General features: G+C 32.3%; 1 protein-coding gene across 1 annotated transcript in view; it reads left to right on the forward strand.

Moving 5' to 3' along the window:
- Positions 1–15,540, forward strand: part of LOC106720091 (acid sphingomyelinase-like phosphodiesterase 3a) — a 28,342-nt gene extending 12,802 nt beyond the window's left edge. Inside the window, exons 2-10 of the mRNA XM_014514673.2 lie at positions 3,226–3,354; positions 10,757–10,825; positions 11,246–11,420; positions 12,180–12,382; positions 12,845–13,002; positions 14,125–14,299; positions 14,550–14,662; positions 14,874–15,061; positions 15,315–15,540. Of these exons, the coding sequence (XP_014370159.2) occupies positions 3,285–3,354; positions 10,757–10,825; positions 11,246–11,420; positions 12,180–12,382; positions 12,845–13,002; positions 14,125–14,299; positions 14,550–14,662; positions 14,874–15,061; positions 15,315–15,540 (1,377 nt within the window). The 5' untranslated portion in view covers positions 3,226–3,284. The remainder of the gene's footprint in view (positions 1–3,225; positions 3,355–10,756; positions 10,826–11,245; positions 11,421–12,179; positions 12,383–12,844; positions 13,003–14,124; positions 14,300–14,549; positions 14,663–14,873; positions 15,062–15,314) is intronic.
- The last annotated feature ends 6,429 nt before the right edge of the window (positions 15,541–21,969 follow it).

Consider the following 21,969-nt stretch of genomic DNA (forward strand, 5'->3'; position numbering starts at 1 on the left):
ATATTAACACTATTCAAATATTACAATGAGTGTAAATCGTTATTAGTACCTATTCAGAATAATAATAATAATAATAAAATAACTTTATTGTTTTCTCTATGGGTAAGGGACTGGTGTCCAAACTAGGGTGATACCCTGTGTGATGGATCACCAGGCGCCCGCCCCACAGACCACAAAATATACAATTCAAATCAAACATACTACAATCAAATTTTACAAATTTTACAAAGTGGTTATGATTTTAAGTAGTTATGATAACAATTAACAATGTTTATATTTTTCTACAGAGGTTTGCTATTAAGAGTTAAAGTGTGATGTGTGTGTATGTGTGTGTACGTGTGTGTATGTGTTAGGTGTATGTTATGTTCACATTAAGGTGAATGAGCGTTTGTGTTTGATTTATGTATGTATGTTACTTTGTTTAATTATTGTACAGAAATATTTAAACAAAGTTACATACATAAATAGCTGAAAGAATATTTTATGAAATACTACGAGCGTGTTATGAAAATTTTCTTGTATAGTAAACAAAACAGTACATAAATCGAAATTTATGTACATTCTTAGTCAATAAAGTTAAGTGATATTATCCATACACGGTGATAAATTACGTTCCATATTCAGTAACGGCTTGCAGTGGCTGTTAAGTTAGCTACACATTATAAAATGCAATTTCCGTCCTCCCGTACTATCGTAACGACCTCGCTCTCAGATATAACTTGGTAATAAAGATTTCAACTTAAATAAATCAGCAAGTTATCTAGCTTCGCACTCTGAAGTCGACTGAAATTGTCAAGTGCACAATCTAAGTAAGTCTTTGATGTTATTATATATATTAAGTTAGAAAAATGATAACTAGCTAGCAGAAATTTTAAACTTAAGTATTTTCCATAAAACCGTAACAGAGTCGCAATTCCACTTGTTTCCTTTCTATTCTTATTTTATGTCAGTAACATTTTCTTTATATAAGTGAATTGTTTTTCAAAAAAAGAATGTGCACGAATCGGTGCCATATTGTGACGTCATGATATTAAATTGGAAAAATAAAATTAACAATTACTTAAGCGTAAGTTTTAATAATAGTGTCATCTCTTTTATTCTTCAAATAAATAAAAGAGACACTGATATGTTTTTGTGTTTACAGTTGTTGCTGTATGGAATACCAACACCAAAGACAAGAATAATTAACCAATACAATATTATAATAAGGAAAGATTTCATTGTTTGTTTGAATTGAATAGGCTCCGAAACTACAACACCAATGTGAAAAATTCTTTTACTTTTGGGAAGCTACACTATCCTCAGGTGACTAGAAACTATTAGTTCAGAATAAATTTGTTACGGATCCAGATTCAATGAATGCATATACCGATGTTCATATTTTAAGTATTATCTTACTAATATTATAAATGGAAATGTTTAGATGGATGGATGGATGTTTGTTTGAGGGAATCTCCGGAGAGACTCAACAGATCTTGATAAAATCTAGCACAGATGTAGAACAGTCTGAAAGAATACATATACAAGTTATTAAGTTTTTTTAATGCTACGCGGACAGAGTCGCGGGCGATAGCTAGTATATACATAAATCAAAATGAAATTCGATCACTCGATTTGTATTCTTAAAACATTTGCAAAGGAAATTGGTTTTCCTAACTTCGTGTATAAATTGAACGTTCGATCCTAAGCAAATCTTTTTGTTTTTCTTTTGGATACGATGTTTACATATTTTGGCGAATGCTTTTGTATTTACAGAAGAGGGTTTGAGAACGAACAAAAATTTGATTGGTTCATTTATAGTTTTTAGCTATTTAAAGTGATCATTTTTTTACATGTTAATTTTTTAATTTATTTTAAAAAATAAATATTTATTTTACTTTCTCTCACAAGTAGTGTTAGGTTAGAAAACGTTAAGGTTTGTAAAACCTGGTGTGCCAACCATGTGAATGGGGATAAGTATCTTTAAACCTTAAACCTCTGTTTGTCCATTATGAAACTAATTATAATGCCTTAAACTCGGTGAAATAAATTTCGCGTTATTATAGTAAAGGTAACATTTTATACTTAAACTAGCTTTTACCCGCGACTCCGTCCGCGCGGAATAAAAAATAGAAAAAGGGGTAAAAATTATCCTATATCGTTTTTGCTTAGAACTAGGTCTAAGCTACCTGTCCACCAATTTTCAATCAAATCGATTCAGCCGTTCTTGAGTTATAAATATTGTAACTAACACGACTTTCTTTTATATATATAGATAGAGATAGATTAATTGATATAGTATAAGACGATTCACATTTTAATGAACATGGAATATCTTAGAAAATAAAATCAGCAATGTTTTCCGAATAACAACGGAATGATGTGTAATGCTCGCAAATCCAACTAGGAAATCACAATGTGGTACGCTCCGATACCCTTTCATTATTATGCTATGCTTCGTAGAGTAGACTTCGTAGAGTGCTACGCTTCGTAGCAAGCGTAAAATACTATCTACGAATAGAAACAATAGTGACCATTACTCTTTATAGTTCTACTAGCATTTGTCAATGCTTTTAATTTTTTAATAGTTTGAACACTTTTCCACTTTTTGTACAAGTGGCAGTGGAAATTTACAGTTCGTAACTTGAGATGTGTTAAGTTTGTGTTGATATTTGTTATGTAGGATATATTGGCGAAATAAAATGATATTTCTTTAATTTGTTAAATTAATTATTAAATACCATTGATATATACAGCGAACCTAGATAAGGGAGAGTCCAAGGGATCGCGATATTTTTCTTGCTTATAGAAGTACCTCTTTTACCTCAGTTTCTTGCTTATAGAGGTCTTCTGGCATAACCGGACGATGACGATCGCTATAGAGATCCTCGTTTTTCCAGTTCCCCATGAACCAAGTTCGACTGTATATAGTCATCTTGATTGTTACTGATTATGGTTTGAAAGATGGTTTCCTGTGCTTATCTCGGCGATGGCACTGCTTCGCTCCTATACATTAATAATATTGAAAGCGTGTATTTTACGTAGTTAAACGTGATCTTTCTTATTTCACACTTATGAGTGGAAGTAAACAGTATATAGGTTTTCAAAGATTGGCTTTCTTCTTTACCATGTAAATTTTCCTCATTTTTCTTAAACCTATTTAAAGTAAAGTATAAAATTCGTAGTTTCTTTAATGAGTGCTTGAAAACCCTTGATAAAGTTTCTAATTAACTATCTTTTTCACAGGTACTCTTGGGAGGCGAAAGAATTCTAACAATGAACGTGACCTAAGCCCGAGGAGTAAAATGAAGATCCCATATTTATTACTGACACTAACTTGTGTCTTTTCCTTCTCGTGTACTCACGCTAAGATAGGTAAGTGGATTATTATAATACATATTTACTTGATATAAAATATAATAAACCCATATTAATGAATTTTAGTCGATCATTAAGGGAAAAACTTAGTGGTGATTTAGTAGTGATAAGTCGATAACAAGGGGCTGCTGAAGATCTAATACGACTACAGTCAAAATCTGTTATAACGACATCGAAGGGACTACTCATATTGAGTCGTAAAAACCGATAGTTGTAACAACCGGTGACAGGTATTAATAGGAAAGATATGTAATAACATTCAGCCAGGACCTTTGATTTTGGTCAATTTAACCGGTATGTTGTTCTAAACGATGTTGCTATAAACGGTTTTGACTGTATCTTTAAAATTACTTATCAACGAATTTTTATTTTACAACCTATTTTTTTCGCAACTGTATTTAAAAATATGCACAAAAATTAAACACGTTGCAAGAAATGTAAATAAAATGTTCCTTTGATGGTCATAAAACTCGTATTTTCCAAAGCTCAAAGATACAGTACAGTCCGGTAAAAAGATATTTTTCTTTATCTCCTATCTCAAAACGTGACCCACAGTTTCGTGTTTTTTTGTACGAGCCACGAAGCTCCAGTTAAATGACATTTAATCTAGATTTCCCTTGCGATTGCTTGAACCTTTGAACCAACTATTAATGTCTTTTTTGTACTTCACCGAAAAGAACATGGAACATTTATGATACGTGCTTCTATTTTTAACATTTTCTACTATGTTTACATACGTAATGTGCAAGAAAATTACAACACCTTCGTATATACATACTGACTGACTTTTTCTACAGCCGAAACTATTAACTCAGAAGGATTCAATCACTTAATAAGTTCCTCAATAAGGCCGTAAGGAAAAATTAAATCATTTTAATTCAACAATTTTAACTTTAAAACAGTGGTAGATCCCGCAACAAAAATATTTGTTGGGTGCACGAATGGGCCGAATCGACCGGTGAAATACCACTACAATACAGAAAATAGGCGTGAAGTGGAAACAATTCTGCATTTCGTCTGACAAGTGTGCGTGCCGGATTTTTATGTTAAGAAATCCTTACATTATATAAAAAAAGTGTAACATTCTCCAAAAAAAAGGAATGCAACAATTTAGATAGAAAAGATATATTTCACATTGGAAAAAGAAAATATACAAGGTCGTGAAGACGCTTTTAGCTTCCAAATGTCTAAAGACAAATTTAAGAAGCAATGTGTTTAAAATCAAAAAACTTTGACTTTCCACACATTTGATAGCATGCGAATGCCTCATTTTAAAGTTAGTTAACTCAAGAGTTCGACGTAGGTAAACATGAGCGATTTGTTTACCAAAGCAACTTTACCACCTTTGAACTTAAACCTTATATCCGGAAGTAATACGTTTACGTACTATCAGAGAATCTGGCGGTATTCTACCTTAAGAAGTGATAGTCGTTTTGTACCTTCTGTAAGAACTGAGACTATGACGCGAAAAACAACAAAAAATAGGAAGCAGCTTTTATATGAATCAGAACGGAAAAGGATCGGTCACTTTTATATAATTAATTGCTTTTCACTATTATGAATTCTTTACCACTCACTGCTACCTAATACGTTATGTTATAAAAATGGGCGGAGTTTGTGTCGTCACAAGAAACAAGGCAATTTTTCTCGAAGTTGTCACCGCGAAGGGCACTGACTGTACGTAAGAAAATTACTCGTATGAATGACATAATGTTGTTTCATATAAAAAAAGTTTTAATTAAAATATTAAAAAAAGATAACTTTCTTCAATATTAAAATATAGATTTTTTATCAAATTTTTAAATTCAAATTGGAAGTAATTATTTTTATCGTCTTTGAAAAATAAACTCGGTCAAGTCTGTAGGGCACTCCTCGCTATCAATCTCAATGGCCCGTGAGCGACGGACGAATGAAAATTAAGTTTAACTTAATAAAATATACTCCAATATCCAGTAAAGCCTAGTACTTTAAGCTTTTTAACTAATTTAATTTTAAGTTGACTTCAATTAAATATTAAACTTAAAATAAATAGAGTTAAAGAACACAAAAAAAAATATTCCAAGAAAGGTTCCAGAAAATACTATATCCTACTAATATTACAAATGCAAGTAGCATTTGTAATATTACTAAGCTTTTTTATTTTTTTATTCCGCGCGGGCGAAGTCGCAGTCATAACTGTACTAGATGAAGTTATAAGGCAAGCATCAGCGAATTTATTTCTAGCAGCGGCTAGACCGATTTAAAACAAGTTTGTAAGACAATATTATTTGGTGTTTAAGGATTTGTCAAACATAATTAGTCAGTACATTTTCTATGTATCTACGTATACTCTACGAGTTTACATATACATATATTATACTAGGTGTCTCATTTCATCGAGTTCCATGCTGACGTTTTGAAGACACCTTCAACATCCATCCAAACATTCGCATTTATAATATTAGTAAGATGAGTATAGCATGTGCCACAATAAAGCAATTCTTTTATATAACTAGCAAACAAAAATAAAGGAAATAATATGGTTTATAACAAAAGCATAAGCTTTCTTACAAACAAGTATTAAAGATATTTTTTCTTTTCTAAATATAGTTACGCTCACAAAGAAGGCAACCGTTTGTGTTCAATGTGGGAGTAAAAAATGATTTCATTTCATGGTACGTTGGCGCTCTGGCATTTGGTGTTTTATTACGTCTACTTATACACGAAATTGAATATTCCACGCAACAGTTAATAAAATTGATGACATTATATTAGTTTATTAAAATCCTAAACAGAAAAACACAATTGTTTGAATTATTTTCGTAAATAATTATTTTATTTATTTAAATTACTATATTATATTTATCTATGTGTTAAAAGTGTATGCAATGAGAAATGTTGTTCAAATAACAAAGATCGAAGTAAATAAAAGAAAGAAAAATTTTAAGCACACGTATACATCTTAAGATTAGATTACATACGCAGTTTAACGTAATTAAGCAAACTTTCGTTGTTTAACTTACTGTCTATGTTTCTATTCCGAACATTTGTGAACATATATGTACAGTGCATACACACGTCAGCAGAGCCAGCGGCGTATATATAAGTTAGGGTAGCGAAAGATAATTTAGAGTCGCTAATCACGAGGCACCCCGTTGCTTTGTTGAAGGGTGGGCGATGAGGGGTGAGGGGTGATTGATGTTCCGACTTTCACAACGTCAGGTTAATCTTCGAGCGTAGCAATATAGGCATTGTGCCAAGTGCTCACTTATTTATAAACTTGAATATAGTACACATAAGTAACTTATCTATTTCATATAACATTTTATAATAGTTCCCCTTCCCATCCTGTTCTTATAAGGAAGGGAAAATATACCCTTACCACAGTACCGCAAACGTCCTCTGTTCTATTGCGTGTCTATGCATCCCCTCTTCTGTCTATTACAGGTAGGCAACGCATCAGGAGATGCAGATGTCTATGGGAAACGGTTCCTTTGCTTTTTTAGAGAATACAAGTGACCGCTTGCTTGTTTGCCACTTTTAACTAAAAAAAAAAACTATTGGTACTGTAATAAATAAATTAGGTGATCCTGTAAATAACGATTTTCCAGCGACTTGTCATTTGTTTTATTTATACGACTAATATAATCCGACGTTTAAATTAAGAATTTCTTAGTTTTGAGTATTCGGTCTTGATCGAGGATGTCCCATCGACATTTGTGTAAACCTAAAACAGTAAAAATCGTCGTTGTTTGTAAAAAGTAATCGATTTAGAACCAAACACTGGTAGTCGGTGCGAGGTGTACATTAAGTTCCTCGTTCCACTAAAGGTATTTGGGTCAGCACAAATAGTAACGTCATTCAAGCTAAGAGTAAATCGCATCAAACAATACAGGGAAGCGTTAGGCTGTCAGACAGGGTATCGCGGGTGGGATGTATTCATCAATCAAAGGGCGTTATTATGTGGTTAGTGGGTGCGTGAGAACAACGCCGTGGTAGTGCACGCGACTAGGTGTTGCGCGTCACAAACTGCTGACAAACTCCGATCGAATCGAACATATTAATGATTCCTTTTTGTTTTCTTTTCAGTTATTTGAAGTCTTTGTTATGTATTTTCTTTACCGATTCCATTAACCGGCCGAGTTTTTTTTATTTGAGGCTGTAGATATTGGTAACGAATAATGCGTGAAGAAAGTATTGACTGTTCAGAACATGTTTCCTAAGTCACAGTGGATATTTTTATGGTGGATGGTTTAATTCGATATACAAAATATTTTATTTGATGATATCAGTAAGTGGGCAATTTGAAGAAGTAGCATTAAAATTAAACGTGGAAAAGACATTACTATTTCTTGCATTCTCGACTAAGCCTCGTTCTTAAAGCTTGCCTTATAAATTAAGACAACTTTATCCTCTTGCAATACAAATCGCTCCTCTAATTTATTCGTCGAGTTCAACTCGCTCGAGTTCACAAAGTTTGCTGCGCGAGCGAGCTGGGGCCTGTGGCTTAAGACGGACAGATTTTATCTAATTTCTCAACATTTCCCTAGACATTTTTTACTTTATCAAGCTTTTAGCATACCTTTATTTTCCACTATCTTTCGCCCGCAACATCATTTGCGTACTATAAAAAAAGGTGACAAGTATCTCTTGTTCTTCAAGACTTTGTTCTACATAGATACAAATTTTCATCTAAATCCATGGAGCTCTGGAGATACCTTCTAACAAAAATTATAGAATAAATTTTCTAAGATGTCTTTTCAACTCCAAAGGAGCTTAACCTTGTGTGTTAATACATGATTTTAACAAAATTTCAAGTCTTAATATTTTTTCTTTAGTTAATTCTTTTCACTAAAGTAAAAGCTAGTCATTCAGTGAATCAATTAGATATTTTGCCCGAACGTAGTGCGATTACCTACCTAAGTACGAAAAATTTTGTAAAGGTAAAATTTAAATGTTTCAACAAGGACCTTGTACCGATGAGCGTGGCATTTGACGTCATTAATAACCTGTCTCAGGCACCAGTAGGTGCGACGCCAGATTACCCGAATATTCATAATACAATGTCTGTAATGAAATACGCGAGCTACCTTGTCACGTGTCAACCGTGATAAACAAAATTACACAACATTCGTGTATACGTATTACAGATACGGTTTTATATTCTTACATGTATCAAATTATATGCAAAGCTTAATAAGAAATATGAAATGTTTAAACGAATCGCGTCTATCGCGCGATCTTAATTAGTTAAGGTTTCACATCTTCTTACGGAAAGTGTGTAGGGTTCCTTATATCTTAAGTATACCGAAATTTTAACTAACACTAAACTTAATAATGTTTATCTTAGTCTACATTTAAGTTATGGAGATGCCACACATGCGATGCATCAACGGTAACACACTAACTTCATTAATTGCAAATCACTTCATTCGAGTCAAATTAAATTAACTAATACTATGTCCTCAGTCAGTCAGTTAAGCGAATTCTAAATCTAAACATTGAGTTGTTTAAACTTTCGTGAGACATCATAATTAATTAATTAAGAAACGGCTTAACTCACGTTTGATCGTCCGGTGACGGCACCGACTAGTTTCGGACCCATCGGGGGTCCATCTTCAGGGCGAGTGTTTAATCCGAAGACTTCGCACTTCGACGACAGTGCGAGACGCGACGCGACCGCGAAGTCTTCGGATTAAACACTCGCCCTGAAGATGGACCCACGATGGGTCCGAAACTAGTCGGTGCCGTCACCGGACGATCAAACGTGAGTTAAGCCGTTTCTTAATTAACTAAACATTGAGCTCTACCTCGCGTATCGGACGTTTCCACTAGTGGAACACATGTACTGAAACATCGTATTAGCTCAGTTTTTTCAATGCAGCATTTTAGTAGTTGAATCTTATGATTATATTATCTACTTTAACGCAATTGTTCATCGTTGAAATTAGGTGTTTCATTTATCATTATTTTTTTTGCCAGCGTCGGGTTCGGCCGTGCGGATAAAGTCTAACAAATTATAGTGACGCTTTTGGTACGGAACAGTGTTGTGTGACAGTATTTTCTTTTGGGAATTTATTTTTCATCAGTTCTTCGCCGCAGGAAAATATAGTCTGTTTTTATTAGAGATGGGACGGGCGTGACATTCAGTTGAGCTTTTGGCTCAGAGTTAATATTTCCTTTCAATTGACTTCAACTTTTTGTGACTAAATAAATATTTTCCTGCTTTAATAACAGGAAATAGTTTCGTCACTATTTTTTTTTTGTTCATAAATATTTAACGGTGCATAGCCACTGTCGAAAAAATTATTTTGGTACATGACATTTGTGAGTTTTTATTGAAAATGTTTTCGGTAGTCGAAACTCACAGTAACTATCGTTAAGTATGTTTGCATATGTTGTATATTCTTTCAAATATTTATTTAAACTGTGAGTACACTTCACATATGTACATACCGATTCGTACTGAATAATAATCTTCCCAAGTATTTTGAATTCTCATTGAAATTCAGAACGTGAATATGAGTTTTGACATCTTTTCGCTATAACATAAAAAGAAAATAAATTGTCGTTTCGTGTTTAGAAAGCATTAAATGTTTTTACTTGTGCCGACCGACAACCTAGAATTAAATCTGAGTTAAAGAAAATTACATTTACTTTTTTATTTAAAGCAACCGGATTCTGCTTGTTTGCTCCTTAGCATCCTAATTTAATCTTTTAAAACAAGGAAAAGCTTCTTTATATTAAAAATACCAACATGACGGCAACTGAAAGAATAATAAATAGAAAAGAAAATTGAATAGGTGTTCTCAAAAAATCCTAAATTACAATACTATTGGTCATAGGCGACTTTGTCAGCGGATAATCTAATATAATATATAAAATTCTCGTGTCACAGTTTTCGTTCCCGTACTCCTCCGAAACGGCTTGACCGATTCTCATGAAATTTTGTAAGCATATTCATTAGGTCTGAGAATCGGCCAACATCTATTTTTCATAACCCCCCCCCCATTTTTTAACTGCGCGCGGACGGATTCGCGGGCGACAGCTAGTTAATTATAAAAATTAGTAGCCTATTATATGCCCGCGTTCATCGGCTACCTTCCAGTCAAAGTACCGTCAAAATCAATCCAGTCATTCCCGACATTACCCGGAACGAAGCCTTGCGAACAGACATACAAACAGACAGACAGAGTAAAATTATTAAAATTGATTTTTCCATATCAGCAATGCAAATACAACACGTGCATGAAATATGACTGATTTTACAGACCATTATGATTTTTTTTGCTCAATATTACAGACCAGAATGATTTAAAAATTAAATATTAGAAAAGTAGTTCAATACGAAAAAAAATATTTTATTACTATATTATACTATACTATAGTAATTTTTCTTAATATATGGTTTTTGTTTCAGGTTATTTTTGGCATATAACAGATTTTCATTACGATCCCCTGTACACACCACAAGGAGATACACGAAGATGTAAGTAAACAAGAAAATTACATTAAATTAATTATTCAACTTACTGCCTTACTGGTCTGGTTGACTATACAGAGTGACACAAAAGTCAGCCACAAGCTTAGTGAAGTGTATTAGAAATATTAAACTGGAAGTATATTCAAGATGTACCATTTAAAAAAATATCAAAATATTATTCTAGCGTTTCTACTGACAAGTTCTCATATCATATGTTTTTTTGTAGGACCATTCCATATCGTAGTCTTAACACGTTCAATTCCACCCAATTTAGCCTAATTTTAACACATGACAATTATTGTAGCATTGAAACTGTTGCCTTAGCTAATTTTGAAATCTAATTTAGTACTCGTATTCCTCTTAAGATTGTTATAGGTATAGTAATTACTAATGTAATTGCATCTTAATGTTAACTAAAAGTATCAGCCACACATCGTACAGATTGCCGGCGTGCAGACGAACGCGGCAGTTCGGGGCACCACCGCGCTCTTGGTCGTTACGGCGACTACTCGTGCGACAGTTCATTAGAACTCATAGAATCCGCCGCAAAGTACATGAGGACACGACACTCAGAGAACGTTGAGTTCGTACTCTGGACTGGGTACGTATGTACTTTAGATAATCTGTTAGAATACTACGAAAGATATTTGTGATATATCGAATTCGTTATTAAGGAATGGCGGATCGAAATACAAAGCAATCCTTAGCCAATCTTTTACTTAATTTCATAAAAAATAACATTTTTAACAGTTTGATAATAGAACTGAAAATAAAAATACTATAATGCTTTTCGTTACAACACCGTTTACATTTTTCCTTAACCTTTTTATTTTATCATGGCAATACATAACATGAAACCTGAGAATTTGTAAGAATGTAACAATTTCCGAGGCAAAGTTTCGAGGCTGTCTTGTACCCTCGTCTCGTATGTGTCAAACGCTTTCACTCGAAAATGTCAAACGTCCTCAATAACGCCTTTGTGAAACGTTCCCGCCTCGAATTATACAGTAGGATGATTTTTTTCTTGTACAATTTTGAATATTACATTATTAAAATAAGATGTAGAGGTCATTTATAAATGCTGTTAAAAGTGCTCTATGAGTTATAATGCATCTTGTTTGACTCACTATAAAACAAAAATCTAAATCTAATACGGTGAGAATAAGTAAAAGAAATAGAAGAACAAAAGTTCATTGGCGCTCTCCTATCAATATAAAAACGTCGCATAAGGTACTTTTAAGTTGTTGCTATCTTATTATCTTGCCTTGTGCCTATCCTATACCAAAATAAAAATATAATTCTTGCTCAATAATGTTCTGATCTAATCTAATATAATCTAATCTGGCGTAATCTATTTTAGGGATATAATAGCAGCTAGATACACCGGCAATGAAGAGGAGAGGTACCGGGCGATCAGAAACATGACGGAGTTGCTCGGCAGGACGTTTAGCTCTCACTTCGTGTTCCCAGTCCTCGGACACTTGGATCCATCGCCATCTGAGACTCTTACTAATTTATGGATGCATTGGTTACCTTTGGAGGCGTTACAAACTTTTAAAATTGGTAAGTGATAAAAAGTCAACCTTTATAAACATTACTAGCTGTTGCCCGCGATTCCGTCCTCGTGGAATTAAAAAAAAAACTTAATAAGACTATAAGATACTAATTCAAAGGTAAGTTACGGCTTTGCCTTTGGAAGTCTTTAGAAAGTAAACCAGGCTTTGGTATAACTTAGTATCAGTTTCTAATACTCTATAATACTTATTGAAACCTCCTACTTATAAATTGTTTATAATGAAAGTCAACTAATTACTATCTCTAAAGACTTAAAACTAACAAAGGTAAATATTTTATTAGGTAAAAATAAATATTCAAATAGTAATTTAAAATAAACTCACAACTAAATCTCAGTTTTAAATAAAGTTTACACAATATTAATGTAAATAATTTTATTTCAATGTTTGTTTAACTCGTAACTTATTTATCTTATTGTAATGCTAAATTATGTTTAATATTAAATTTTAGGTGGTTATTATACAATAGAACAGTCGCATAGTAAACTTAGAATTGTGGCTCTGAATACAAATTTATTTGGAATCCGCGAAGTGAACAGTGCACCCGCAAAGGCTCAGTGGGAATGGTTGGACGCTGTTTTAGATAAAGCTCAATCGAATAAAGAAATGGTAAGCATATTTTTCCTTCTATAAATTTTATTGCGGATTACGAGTGAATGAATCAGCTGTGGTTCTTCTTCACACAAATTTTTTGTTTGCCATCCTTTTTGTAGGAAAGTAGACTATATCAAAAACCGCATATAAAGAAAAGTAAAAGCTTAAAGAGGTGATTTCTGTGTGCAAAAATTACAGCCAATATTATCGTTTTGTGATTTTAGAAAAAGATTTAAATTTTTATGTTGACTTTATTTTAATTTCGTCGTTGATATATAAATATTCGTACTCTGTTATAAAACTTACCTTCACATATATGAATAAAATTCATATTTTCACAAAAAAAAAACCAGTGACAGTAAAATATATTCCAAAGTAAATTGTAAATATGAATACGAGAAAACTTTTATATATGCGCTCTCTTGACAAGTTTTTATCAAAAATCTCTCGGGAGCTATGTGTCTACATAGTAAGAGAATGGAGCGACATAAATATATATTCAGAGTTAGCAAACACACAGACAGTCAAAACAATTCAGTCGCGACTAGCTTGATAAAATGCAGCACTCTGAATATTGTATGCAAATAAAACTATTTGTAACGAACACAGATGATTTTATTTGTGGTTTTATTAAATTTTATAATTAAACTTAACATCTTATATCTTCGTAAAATAAATTAAATAAAGTTTGTAACCTAAAAAATAAACTCATCAATAACTTGGAAAGTTTACTGATAAAGTTAAAATAAATAATTGAGGATTATGTTTTAATAAAAATTACCTTCTTGAAGCAAACAATCGGATTAATTAGATTCAACATTAGTTTAAGAGTTGATTCATAGTTAAAAAAACATACTTTATTAACACAAAATGGCGTCGTTGTATGTGGTATCTTAAGTATCATAACTACGTTACCGGAACAACACGAAGGATGTCCGGTCACTACGGCGCTAATAAATTACTAGCTAAAACTCGTTAATCTAATCGCCTTTGAAATTGTTTCACAAAAATTATATAAAGTAGAACAAATGCCAACTTTCTGGCAATAACGTAGCATTGGTTGTTTATACTATTCGTGTACCTGATTAAATAATTTCCTGAACATTTTTAATGCTACAAAGACAAATTTCCTTTCAGGTATACATAGTTGGTCACGCAGCACCAGGAACGGACCTACGTCCAGCGTATAATTCTTTATCAGTGGACGCGAACGCAAAGTACTTGCGTACGATACGGCGTCACGCTAAAATAATTGCGGGACAATTCTTTGGACATTTACACGCGGACACGTTCCGTGTTATCTATGATAAAGGTTTAAATCTACTTACTAAAATGGTTAAGATTAACTTCTGGTAGTGCCTTTTTAGAACCCGGGGAGGGTTCGTGGACTTATAAAAAATAAGTTCTTACATTAAAAGTACTAGATATTTAAAAATATATTTGGACTCTTTTTTTTAATGCTTCTTGCACATACACACATACGTAAAACTTTAGTTTCAAAATGGGCAAAAAAGTACTAACTTTTGCTTACTATGAGAAACTAATAGATTTTATTTTTCTAGATCAACCAGTGTCATGGGCGTTACTAGCGCCATCTGTAAGTCCACATCACGACCCAACAGGTTCGTCGAATCCGGGACTCAGACTTTACAAATTTGATTCTGACACCGGTAAGGTAAGCAATAAAATAATCCGTCAATGTCAATTCCATATGTTCGCATTACCAAAACACATAAAAGAATATCTTTTAATCACTATATACATATAAACTGAGACTGCATTATTATATAAAAGCTTTGATAGCGCGATAAACATTTCATCTGTTACATCTTCGTCGACATAATAAGGAAACAGTAAGCACTTTAAGAACAAAAAACTGTCAACAGGTCCTAGACTACACGCAGTATTACTTGGATTTAGCGGCGGCTAACCGAGCGGGCTCGGGCGCTGAGTGGACGGCGGAGTACAACTTGACCCAGTATTACGGACTGCGCGACGTGTCTGCGGACTCATTGCATAACCTCGCCGATAAACTTCGTATAGGCGCGCCACACGAAACCGTTATGTTTAATAAGTAAGTCGTCCTTCACTATATTCCTACTTCTTTACTTTAAATACAAATGGTATAGGAAAGATTGACTTGAACTTTATACTCTTGAAACGTCGCTCCTTAATATTATTTTTTGCAAAAAAAAAAAATATCTTAAATGGAACCAAAGTTTAACTAGCAAAATGTAATTTTATGAAGAAATTTTTAATGATAAATAATAGTTCTGTTTCAATGAATATTCAATTTTAATGGAAGATAATAGTTCTGTTCTATCCAGGTACCTACGGGCGTACCATGTGAAACATGAAAGTGCTGATAACTGTGACGGTGCGTGTGCGCATCAACATTTTTGTGCGATCACATGTTTGGAGCACGTCGCGTACCGACAATGCGTAGAGGCTGCGGCCAGCGCGCTCGCCGCGTCCGCACAGTCGGCTGACTTGCTCCTACCAGCATTACACGTCTTGTTTACACTTATCGTAATTCTAGTAATAGTTGTCTAACCATTTTTTAGTACTCGATATTTTTCTTAAATATAATTTGTAATTATGGTTATGAATAGAATGTAAGGCTTTTGTGTTGCCATTTAATGTTTACTAAAAAAAAAATAAACAAAATTTTCTATTTTAATGAGTTCAAATGAGATTAGGATTTAACTTTTCTATTGCTTTTGTTGTATGAACGAACAAGGAATATAGATATTGTAATATTAATTTATGGTGTATTTAGAAATATTGACTAATTTAACTGGCTGTATTTCAAACAATCACATCAAGCGATATTTTTTTAAATGGCGAACAAATGAGATTGGTTGTTTTTCATATATTTCACGTTCATGCCTTTTCTTTCTTAATGTTTTCGAAATTCAAAAAAGCACTAAGGAGGAGCATATTTATTTAATTTTTATGTGTTTTAAACCTTAAAAAGTTCGCTCAGAGCCCAGTATGTGATACATGTTTAGATTGTTAAGCGTAGTATTAAAATGAAAGATGAATTTTATGTTTACAAACAAATTGATACTTTATACCTTTACTTCTCGGTTGATTTTTATTAAAGTTAATATGTTATAGAACTAGATTTTTTTTATCATAACATAATTTTAGTAGGATTCAATTGTTTTCTTAACTGTTAGATATAAGATACAATGTAATTGTAAAAAAAATCTTCATAGTTGTAACATAAAAAGCTTGTACGACGAAAAATCTTTAGTTACAATTTTTATACTAATAAAATAAAATATCCTTTGCATATGTGTATATAAAATTAGACTTAAATTTTTATCAATAAGATTTTTTCTGTCTGTGAAATTTTTATGATATAAAATCTCAATAAATTGGTGTTTCAAATTGATACAACAAAAGTTACAAATTTAATTTTAAACATAAATTAAGAAATGTAAATCCAATTTCTTTTTTCCAGAAAACTAAATTTAAAAAAAGATAATTTTTAAGGATGATTAAAATTTTGTAACAAAGGACAACTTATTTTAATGTGTAATGATTTCATTAACACTAAATGGAAATGTACTAAAATTTGTAAATACATTTAGCGATATTACTCGTTTTGAGGAACAATTAGGTAATAAGACTTACTATCATTTAATAGTTATTTAAACAGCTCGTTAGATTTTCATATTAGATCTCTAAAGTTGTTGCTACACTAAGGGCGTTCCTTAGCCATTAAACAACTCAACTCGCGGCAATATCTAAGCGCAATTTTATGTAAGACCAATAAATACTAAACTTCATTTAAAAAAATCAATCATTCCAATGGGAAAAATCCTCTTTTTCCATTGGGCTGATTGATTTCATGGATGGTCTGAGCTCTATTAAAAATGTAAAGTCACAAACGTTCATTACGTAAGTCGCGTATAGAATGTATAGTACTAGAAGCTTATCTGGGCCGGTGAGAGAGGCGCTGCTGTCGTGGCTAGTTCTGTCAGAATATATGTGAAATCTACGAGTACTTAGACATAGAAAATAGTATAAAAAAACTTGAGAGGTGTCAAGTGACACCTGGATGGAACGAAGTTCCTTTCGATTAATTAGTGAAGGAACCAATGTTTATTCTATGAATAAAAAACTTAAGTCTTCACAAGAAGTACATTTTATTTCTATGAATTTTCGTTATATATTGTCACGTCGTTGCCATGGTGAAGTAGCGCTCATTCGTCGTTAACATACAATAGCATAAAGTGTCGTGACAACTTTTCGTAAGAATTTTTTCCGTCTAGCCCCCTTTCACAACGCTCGATAAGGAACTTCGTTCCAAAAGGAAAAATGACAAGACAACAGAGATCTTGTGTCACTTTTTTGACATTGACAGAGTGGCGTTAGTATGCTGTCATAATTTAGTTTAACTTATCCTCACCGGTTCAGATAACTTAGTCGGTCTATAACCGTGAAACTGTCATGACACTTGTTTGTCATATATTGTTGTCTCTATTTTTTTCAAGAGAAAGATAGGGATGATAATATCAAACAAGTGTCTCAGGAATCGAGACACTGTAAACTTTATATTATTTTCGTAATATTAAAAATTTTAACCTAAGCTTTGTTAGGATATGTTTAATTTTCTAAAAAGTAAATTTACTTATTTGTTTAACTGGTAACAATGGATTTTTAAATAAATAAATGTGTTTAAAATTCTTATATTACTATTCTTTAATATCCCTATTTCACTTTTAAAAACTGTACGAGTCGTAATATCAATAGATATATATATTAAGTAAACAATCAAACCATAGCTATTGACAGTAATCTAATAAGTGATTTTTACCGAAGTAAAAAGTAAAAAATTAATGTGAGAATTGTATAAAAAATGACAGGATGGCAAACATATTGAGTGAAGAATGAATAAGGTTGAATTATTAATAGATACAAAAGAACTAAATTTAAAAATCAAGACATTAAACTATTTATGTATCAAATAAATGAGAAAATAATCAGGTTTATCGTCGGCACAGAAAATACAGTTACTTCCCTTTTAGGCGTAATTTTCCTTATCGTTTATCAGCAAGGAAAGCTACTTCGTAATAAAATTTTATGACTATGTTCCACATCTTCACATGCAGAGATAAATTTATTTCATCTCGTAGAATTACAGTAATTTACTTTACTAAATTGTAATTTGTATTATTTTAAATTGTTGTTTTTCGTCGAATTTTATATCGTTTTTATAAACAAACTAGCTGTCGCCCGCGACTCGGTCCGCGCGATATTAAGAAAAAAAAAACATTATAAATAGCCTATGTGTTCTTCCAGACTATGTTCTACATCCGTTGAGTCATTACGGTGATACCTTCAAACAAACATCCATCTATCCATCCATCCATCGAAACATTCGCATTTATAATTGTAGTAAGATTCACTGTCATCCCCAAGATCAAAAACATCGTCTATGTTATTTCTTTATCTCATCTCAATTACTATAATATTATATACTACGTAAAGAGCAATAGGAAAAAAGATAGCCCATTCAATTCCCTATTATTATGCTTGAAAAGATCGGAAATATGTCAATTTGGACAAAGATTGTAGGAAAAGCTTTATGTAATAAATTTTTAGATTGCTTAATATAAAGTGATAAGACCAATAACCAATGGTTTAGAGATTCCTCATAACGTTTATGAGAAATGAATCGCCATACATTGTAATAAAATATTACGATAATGTCCAACTGTCCGATAAGAACATTTACACAATAGTTTATATTAGTATCAAATATTTTTGATTGTAAATTTAATATTTTTGTTTTAGAGCGGTACACCGGTAGGGTAGGTCCAGGAATAGATGGATGGATTGTGTGGAAGGTGGATTAAGGAGGATAGATCAATCTGACGGACAAAAACAAGAAGCGCCGGCCCCACATAAAGTGCGATAAGGACAGCGAGATGATGTTATTTTGATTTAGATGTCTTGCATTATTTTAGACAGTTTTGATTTATTATTCTGTAATAATGTAACATTTAAAAAATTATCGAAAATTTGTTTCACTTGAAAGTTTAATACGAGTATCTGCTTAATGTAAAAAAAACTGTTTATAGCCGTCGTTATTGTTATCCTGCAGAAATTAACGTCGATTTGTTTTCAAATAATTAATTAAACTTTCAAGAATATATAAGTATAGAAAAAACATATTCATGAGCTTTGCTGTATCTACAATTCCAATTTAAATTTATTCTTCTCCAAATGTAAGTATTGAATGGTAAAAGAGCATATTCTTTAGCCTCGCCAGTTGCGTAACAAACTATTGTAAATTCCGTATGATAGTTACACTGCGCCAGCAGTTTCTCAATTTCGTTCAACATCCGGCGGCAACTGAATATTAGATTGTCAACAGCACTGACCGTTTGCCCTTTGTTTCATCAACGAAACCAAATGAATTTAACTCGTCAAAGGATATCCAAGATATTTTTATAAAATATCTATTTTTAAGATCATCGTATACATTCATTTAGAAGCTACAAGCAAGATGATGCATCCTATTGAAGTACAGTATAAATCTAAGACTTTGCAACAAAAAAGAAATATCAACAAAAAATAGCCTTGCTTACAAGAGTACTTAATATGAAATAAACCTACAGAAACATTAGAACAATAGATGTAAGACAATCGACACTTTTATAGTTATTTGGGGCAGTTCTGTTACATCGAAGCAATTGAAGGAGACAAAGGAAAGTCGTTAGACACGTACTTACGCAATAATATCTGTTTAATTGTAGTTCACAATGTTTAATGTGGAAAGTAAAGACATAGCCGTTACTTTGTTCCGAGAGACCCATAATAAAGTGCCCAAGCTTTTAGTACCAGAGACATGTTATGCACATAGATGTTTACTCTGATAAGAAGTAATATATTTAAAAAAAAACCTATGGCTATTAGTCATGCACGCAATAAAATACTGAATAACAAATAAAGTCATCTAGAATATGCAAATAATCATACTCGTTACATTAGTCACCGAAAAGAAAAAATTATTTCTTTACTTATGTTAACTTTGCTACGATACTTTATTTAAAATCCGTACAGTAAAAGGGTACAAGGTTGTTTACAAAGTAATTATGCCATTCTGACCAATTTCACATAACGACGGTTACGAACACTTCAACCAGATGTGCACGTATCCCCTTTTATCCCTTTTCGGTTAGAACGACTTAAGCAAAACGGATCAATGTGTTTGTTGTACATATCTGAAATGCTATAAAATATTGTTCCTAAATTATTTCACGATAGGGAAGATGTATTTGCCACTTAAAATAGATATAGAGATGATATAGAGAGTGGAGCTAAAGCGACCTCTACTCTTCTAAGCAGCTGAAGATCCAAATAATACATGTATCTATAGTATGATAGTAATTTATAATTTACTGCATTTATTCAGATCAGTAATTCAAGAGTACAATAATGATGCCTCAAAATGATAATGTTTATTGCAAATTATTACGTTTTGTAAAGAAAATTGCTTTTATCCTCTATCACTGTAACGAAGTCATACCGTGCTCTAATTCGATTTCAATGCCATCTACCGGTGCATTGTAAAATAATATTCTTAAGAATTATAAAGTGTTAATATTGGCAATTGTACTAAATGCCAAGAAGATACAAGTGGAGGCAAATAAAGATATGCGTATATTTTCATCTTGAAATTTAATTTACATTTGCTCCTTATAAAATAGACGAACATTTTGTATTTGTCAGTGTCTACGAAAAGGCTCGTTTTTAAATCTCACTGGTATCATTAATATTCGAGATTCCTTTGGAATCGTCGTGAGCGAAATGCTGATTGCGCTACATGCCGATGAAATGTCTTTACCAGGCGCTGTAAAATCTGCAGTACATGTATATTCAAAGAGTTCTTGTAATTAGTCGTATAATTTAAATATAATTTTTTCTTGACACTATTTTAAAAGTTGCCTTTATATTTACGGAGAGTTGTTTGTGTTCTAATGACCTATATATATAAAAGAAAGTCGTGTTAGTTACACTATTTATAACTCAAGATCGGTCGAACCGATTTAGCTGAAAATTGATGGGGAGGTAGCTTAGAACTAGGAGACGGACATAGGACCTTTTTTATCTTGTTTTTAATATTTATAGACCAATTATGATAAGTTGTAGTATCAAATCATTTAAATTATACTACAAGATTAAAAAAGTAAATAAAATAAAAGAAAACAATAGCTAAGTAGACTCAAAGAATATCATGTAGAGGCTACTTTAGTATCTACGAGGTGATATATATGTTGTTGGTATTTGATCGAGTTAGTCCGCGGAACAAATTGCACAGTCTGAATTTTTTAGTCTCGGCTTTTTCAATGTCCATCGTCTTTGTAGTCCACTTTTTTAAGTCCCTAACGTCAGTTCGAATAAAAATTTCATCCATATAGTTGGTGTACATTTATAGAGATGTGAAATTATGTATTTTATTATGCATTAAACAGTAAGGAATTAATTCAGTACTCTTAATTTACTTTTTTTTCTATGTTGCTTTAAGGCAAAAAAGGTAGATGGAAGTATAGACGGTTTCATTTTTTTTTCAGTTAACGAATTCAATTAACGCAAAAGTAAATATTAAATCGCAGTAAATGGTCAAGTTAATTTTCTATTTTAGTTTACCGTGTTTCTAAATTTCCAATAGATCGTTGTTCAGAGCACTCTACGAAATTACATTGATTTGATGTATCCGTTTTATAGAAGGATGCAGTATTTAAGTTTTGTTTTGAACCCATTCGCTTAATAAAAGAGGGACTATTATGCTATTTATTCTTTTTGACAAAACACACTACAATGTGTACAAGTACAAGTTATATTGAAGTCAGAACCTATAAGGGATGAAAACATGTTTTTATACAAGTAGTTTGACAATGAAAATGCACAGTAATTCGGTATTAAATACCGTATAAATACATTAAGTGCATGTTATCTATAAAT

The sequence above is a fragment of the Papilio machaon genome, chromosome 8 (assembly GCF_912999745.1).
Source record: "Papilio machaon chromosome 8, ilPapMach1.1, whole genome shotgun sequence".
Classification (NCBI taxonomy): Eukaryota; Metazoa; Arthropoda; class Insecta; order Lepidoptera; family Papilionidae; genus Papilio; species Papilio machaon.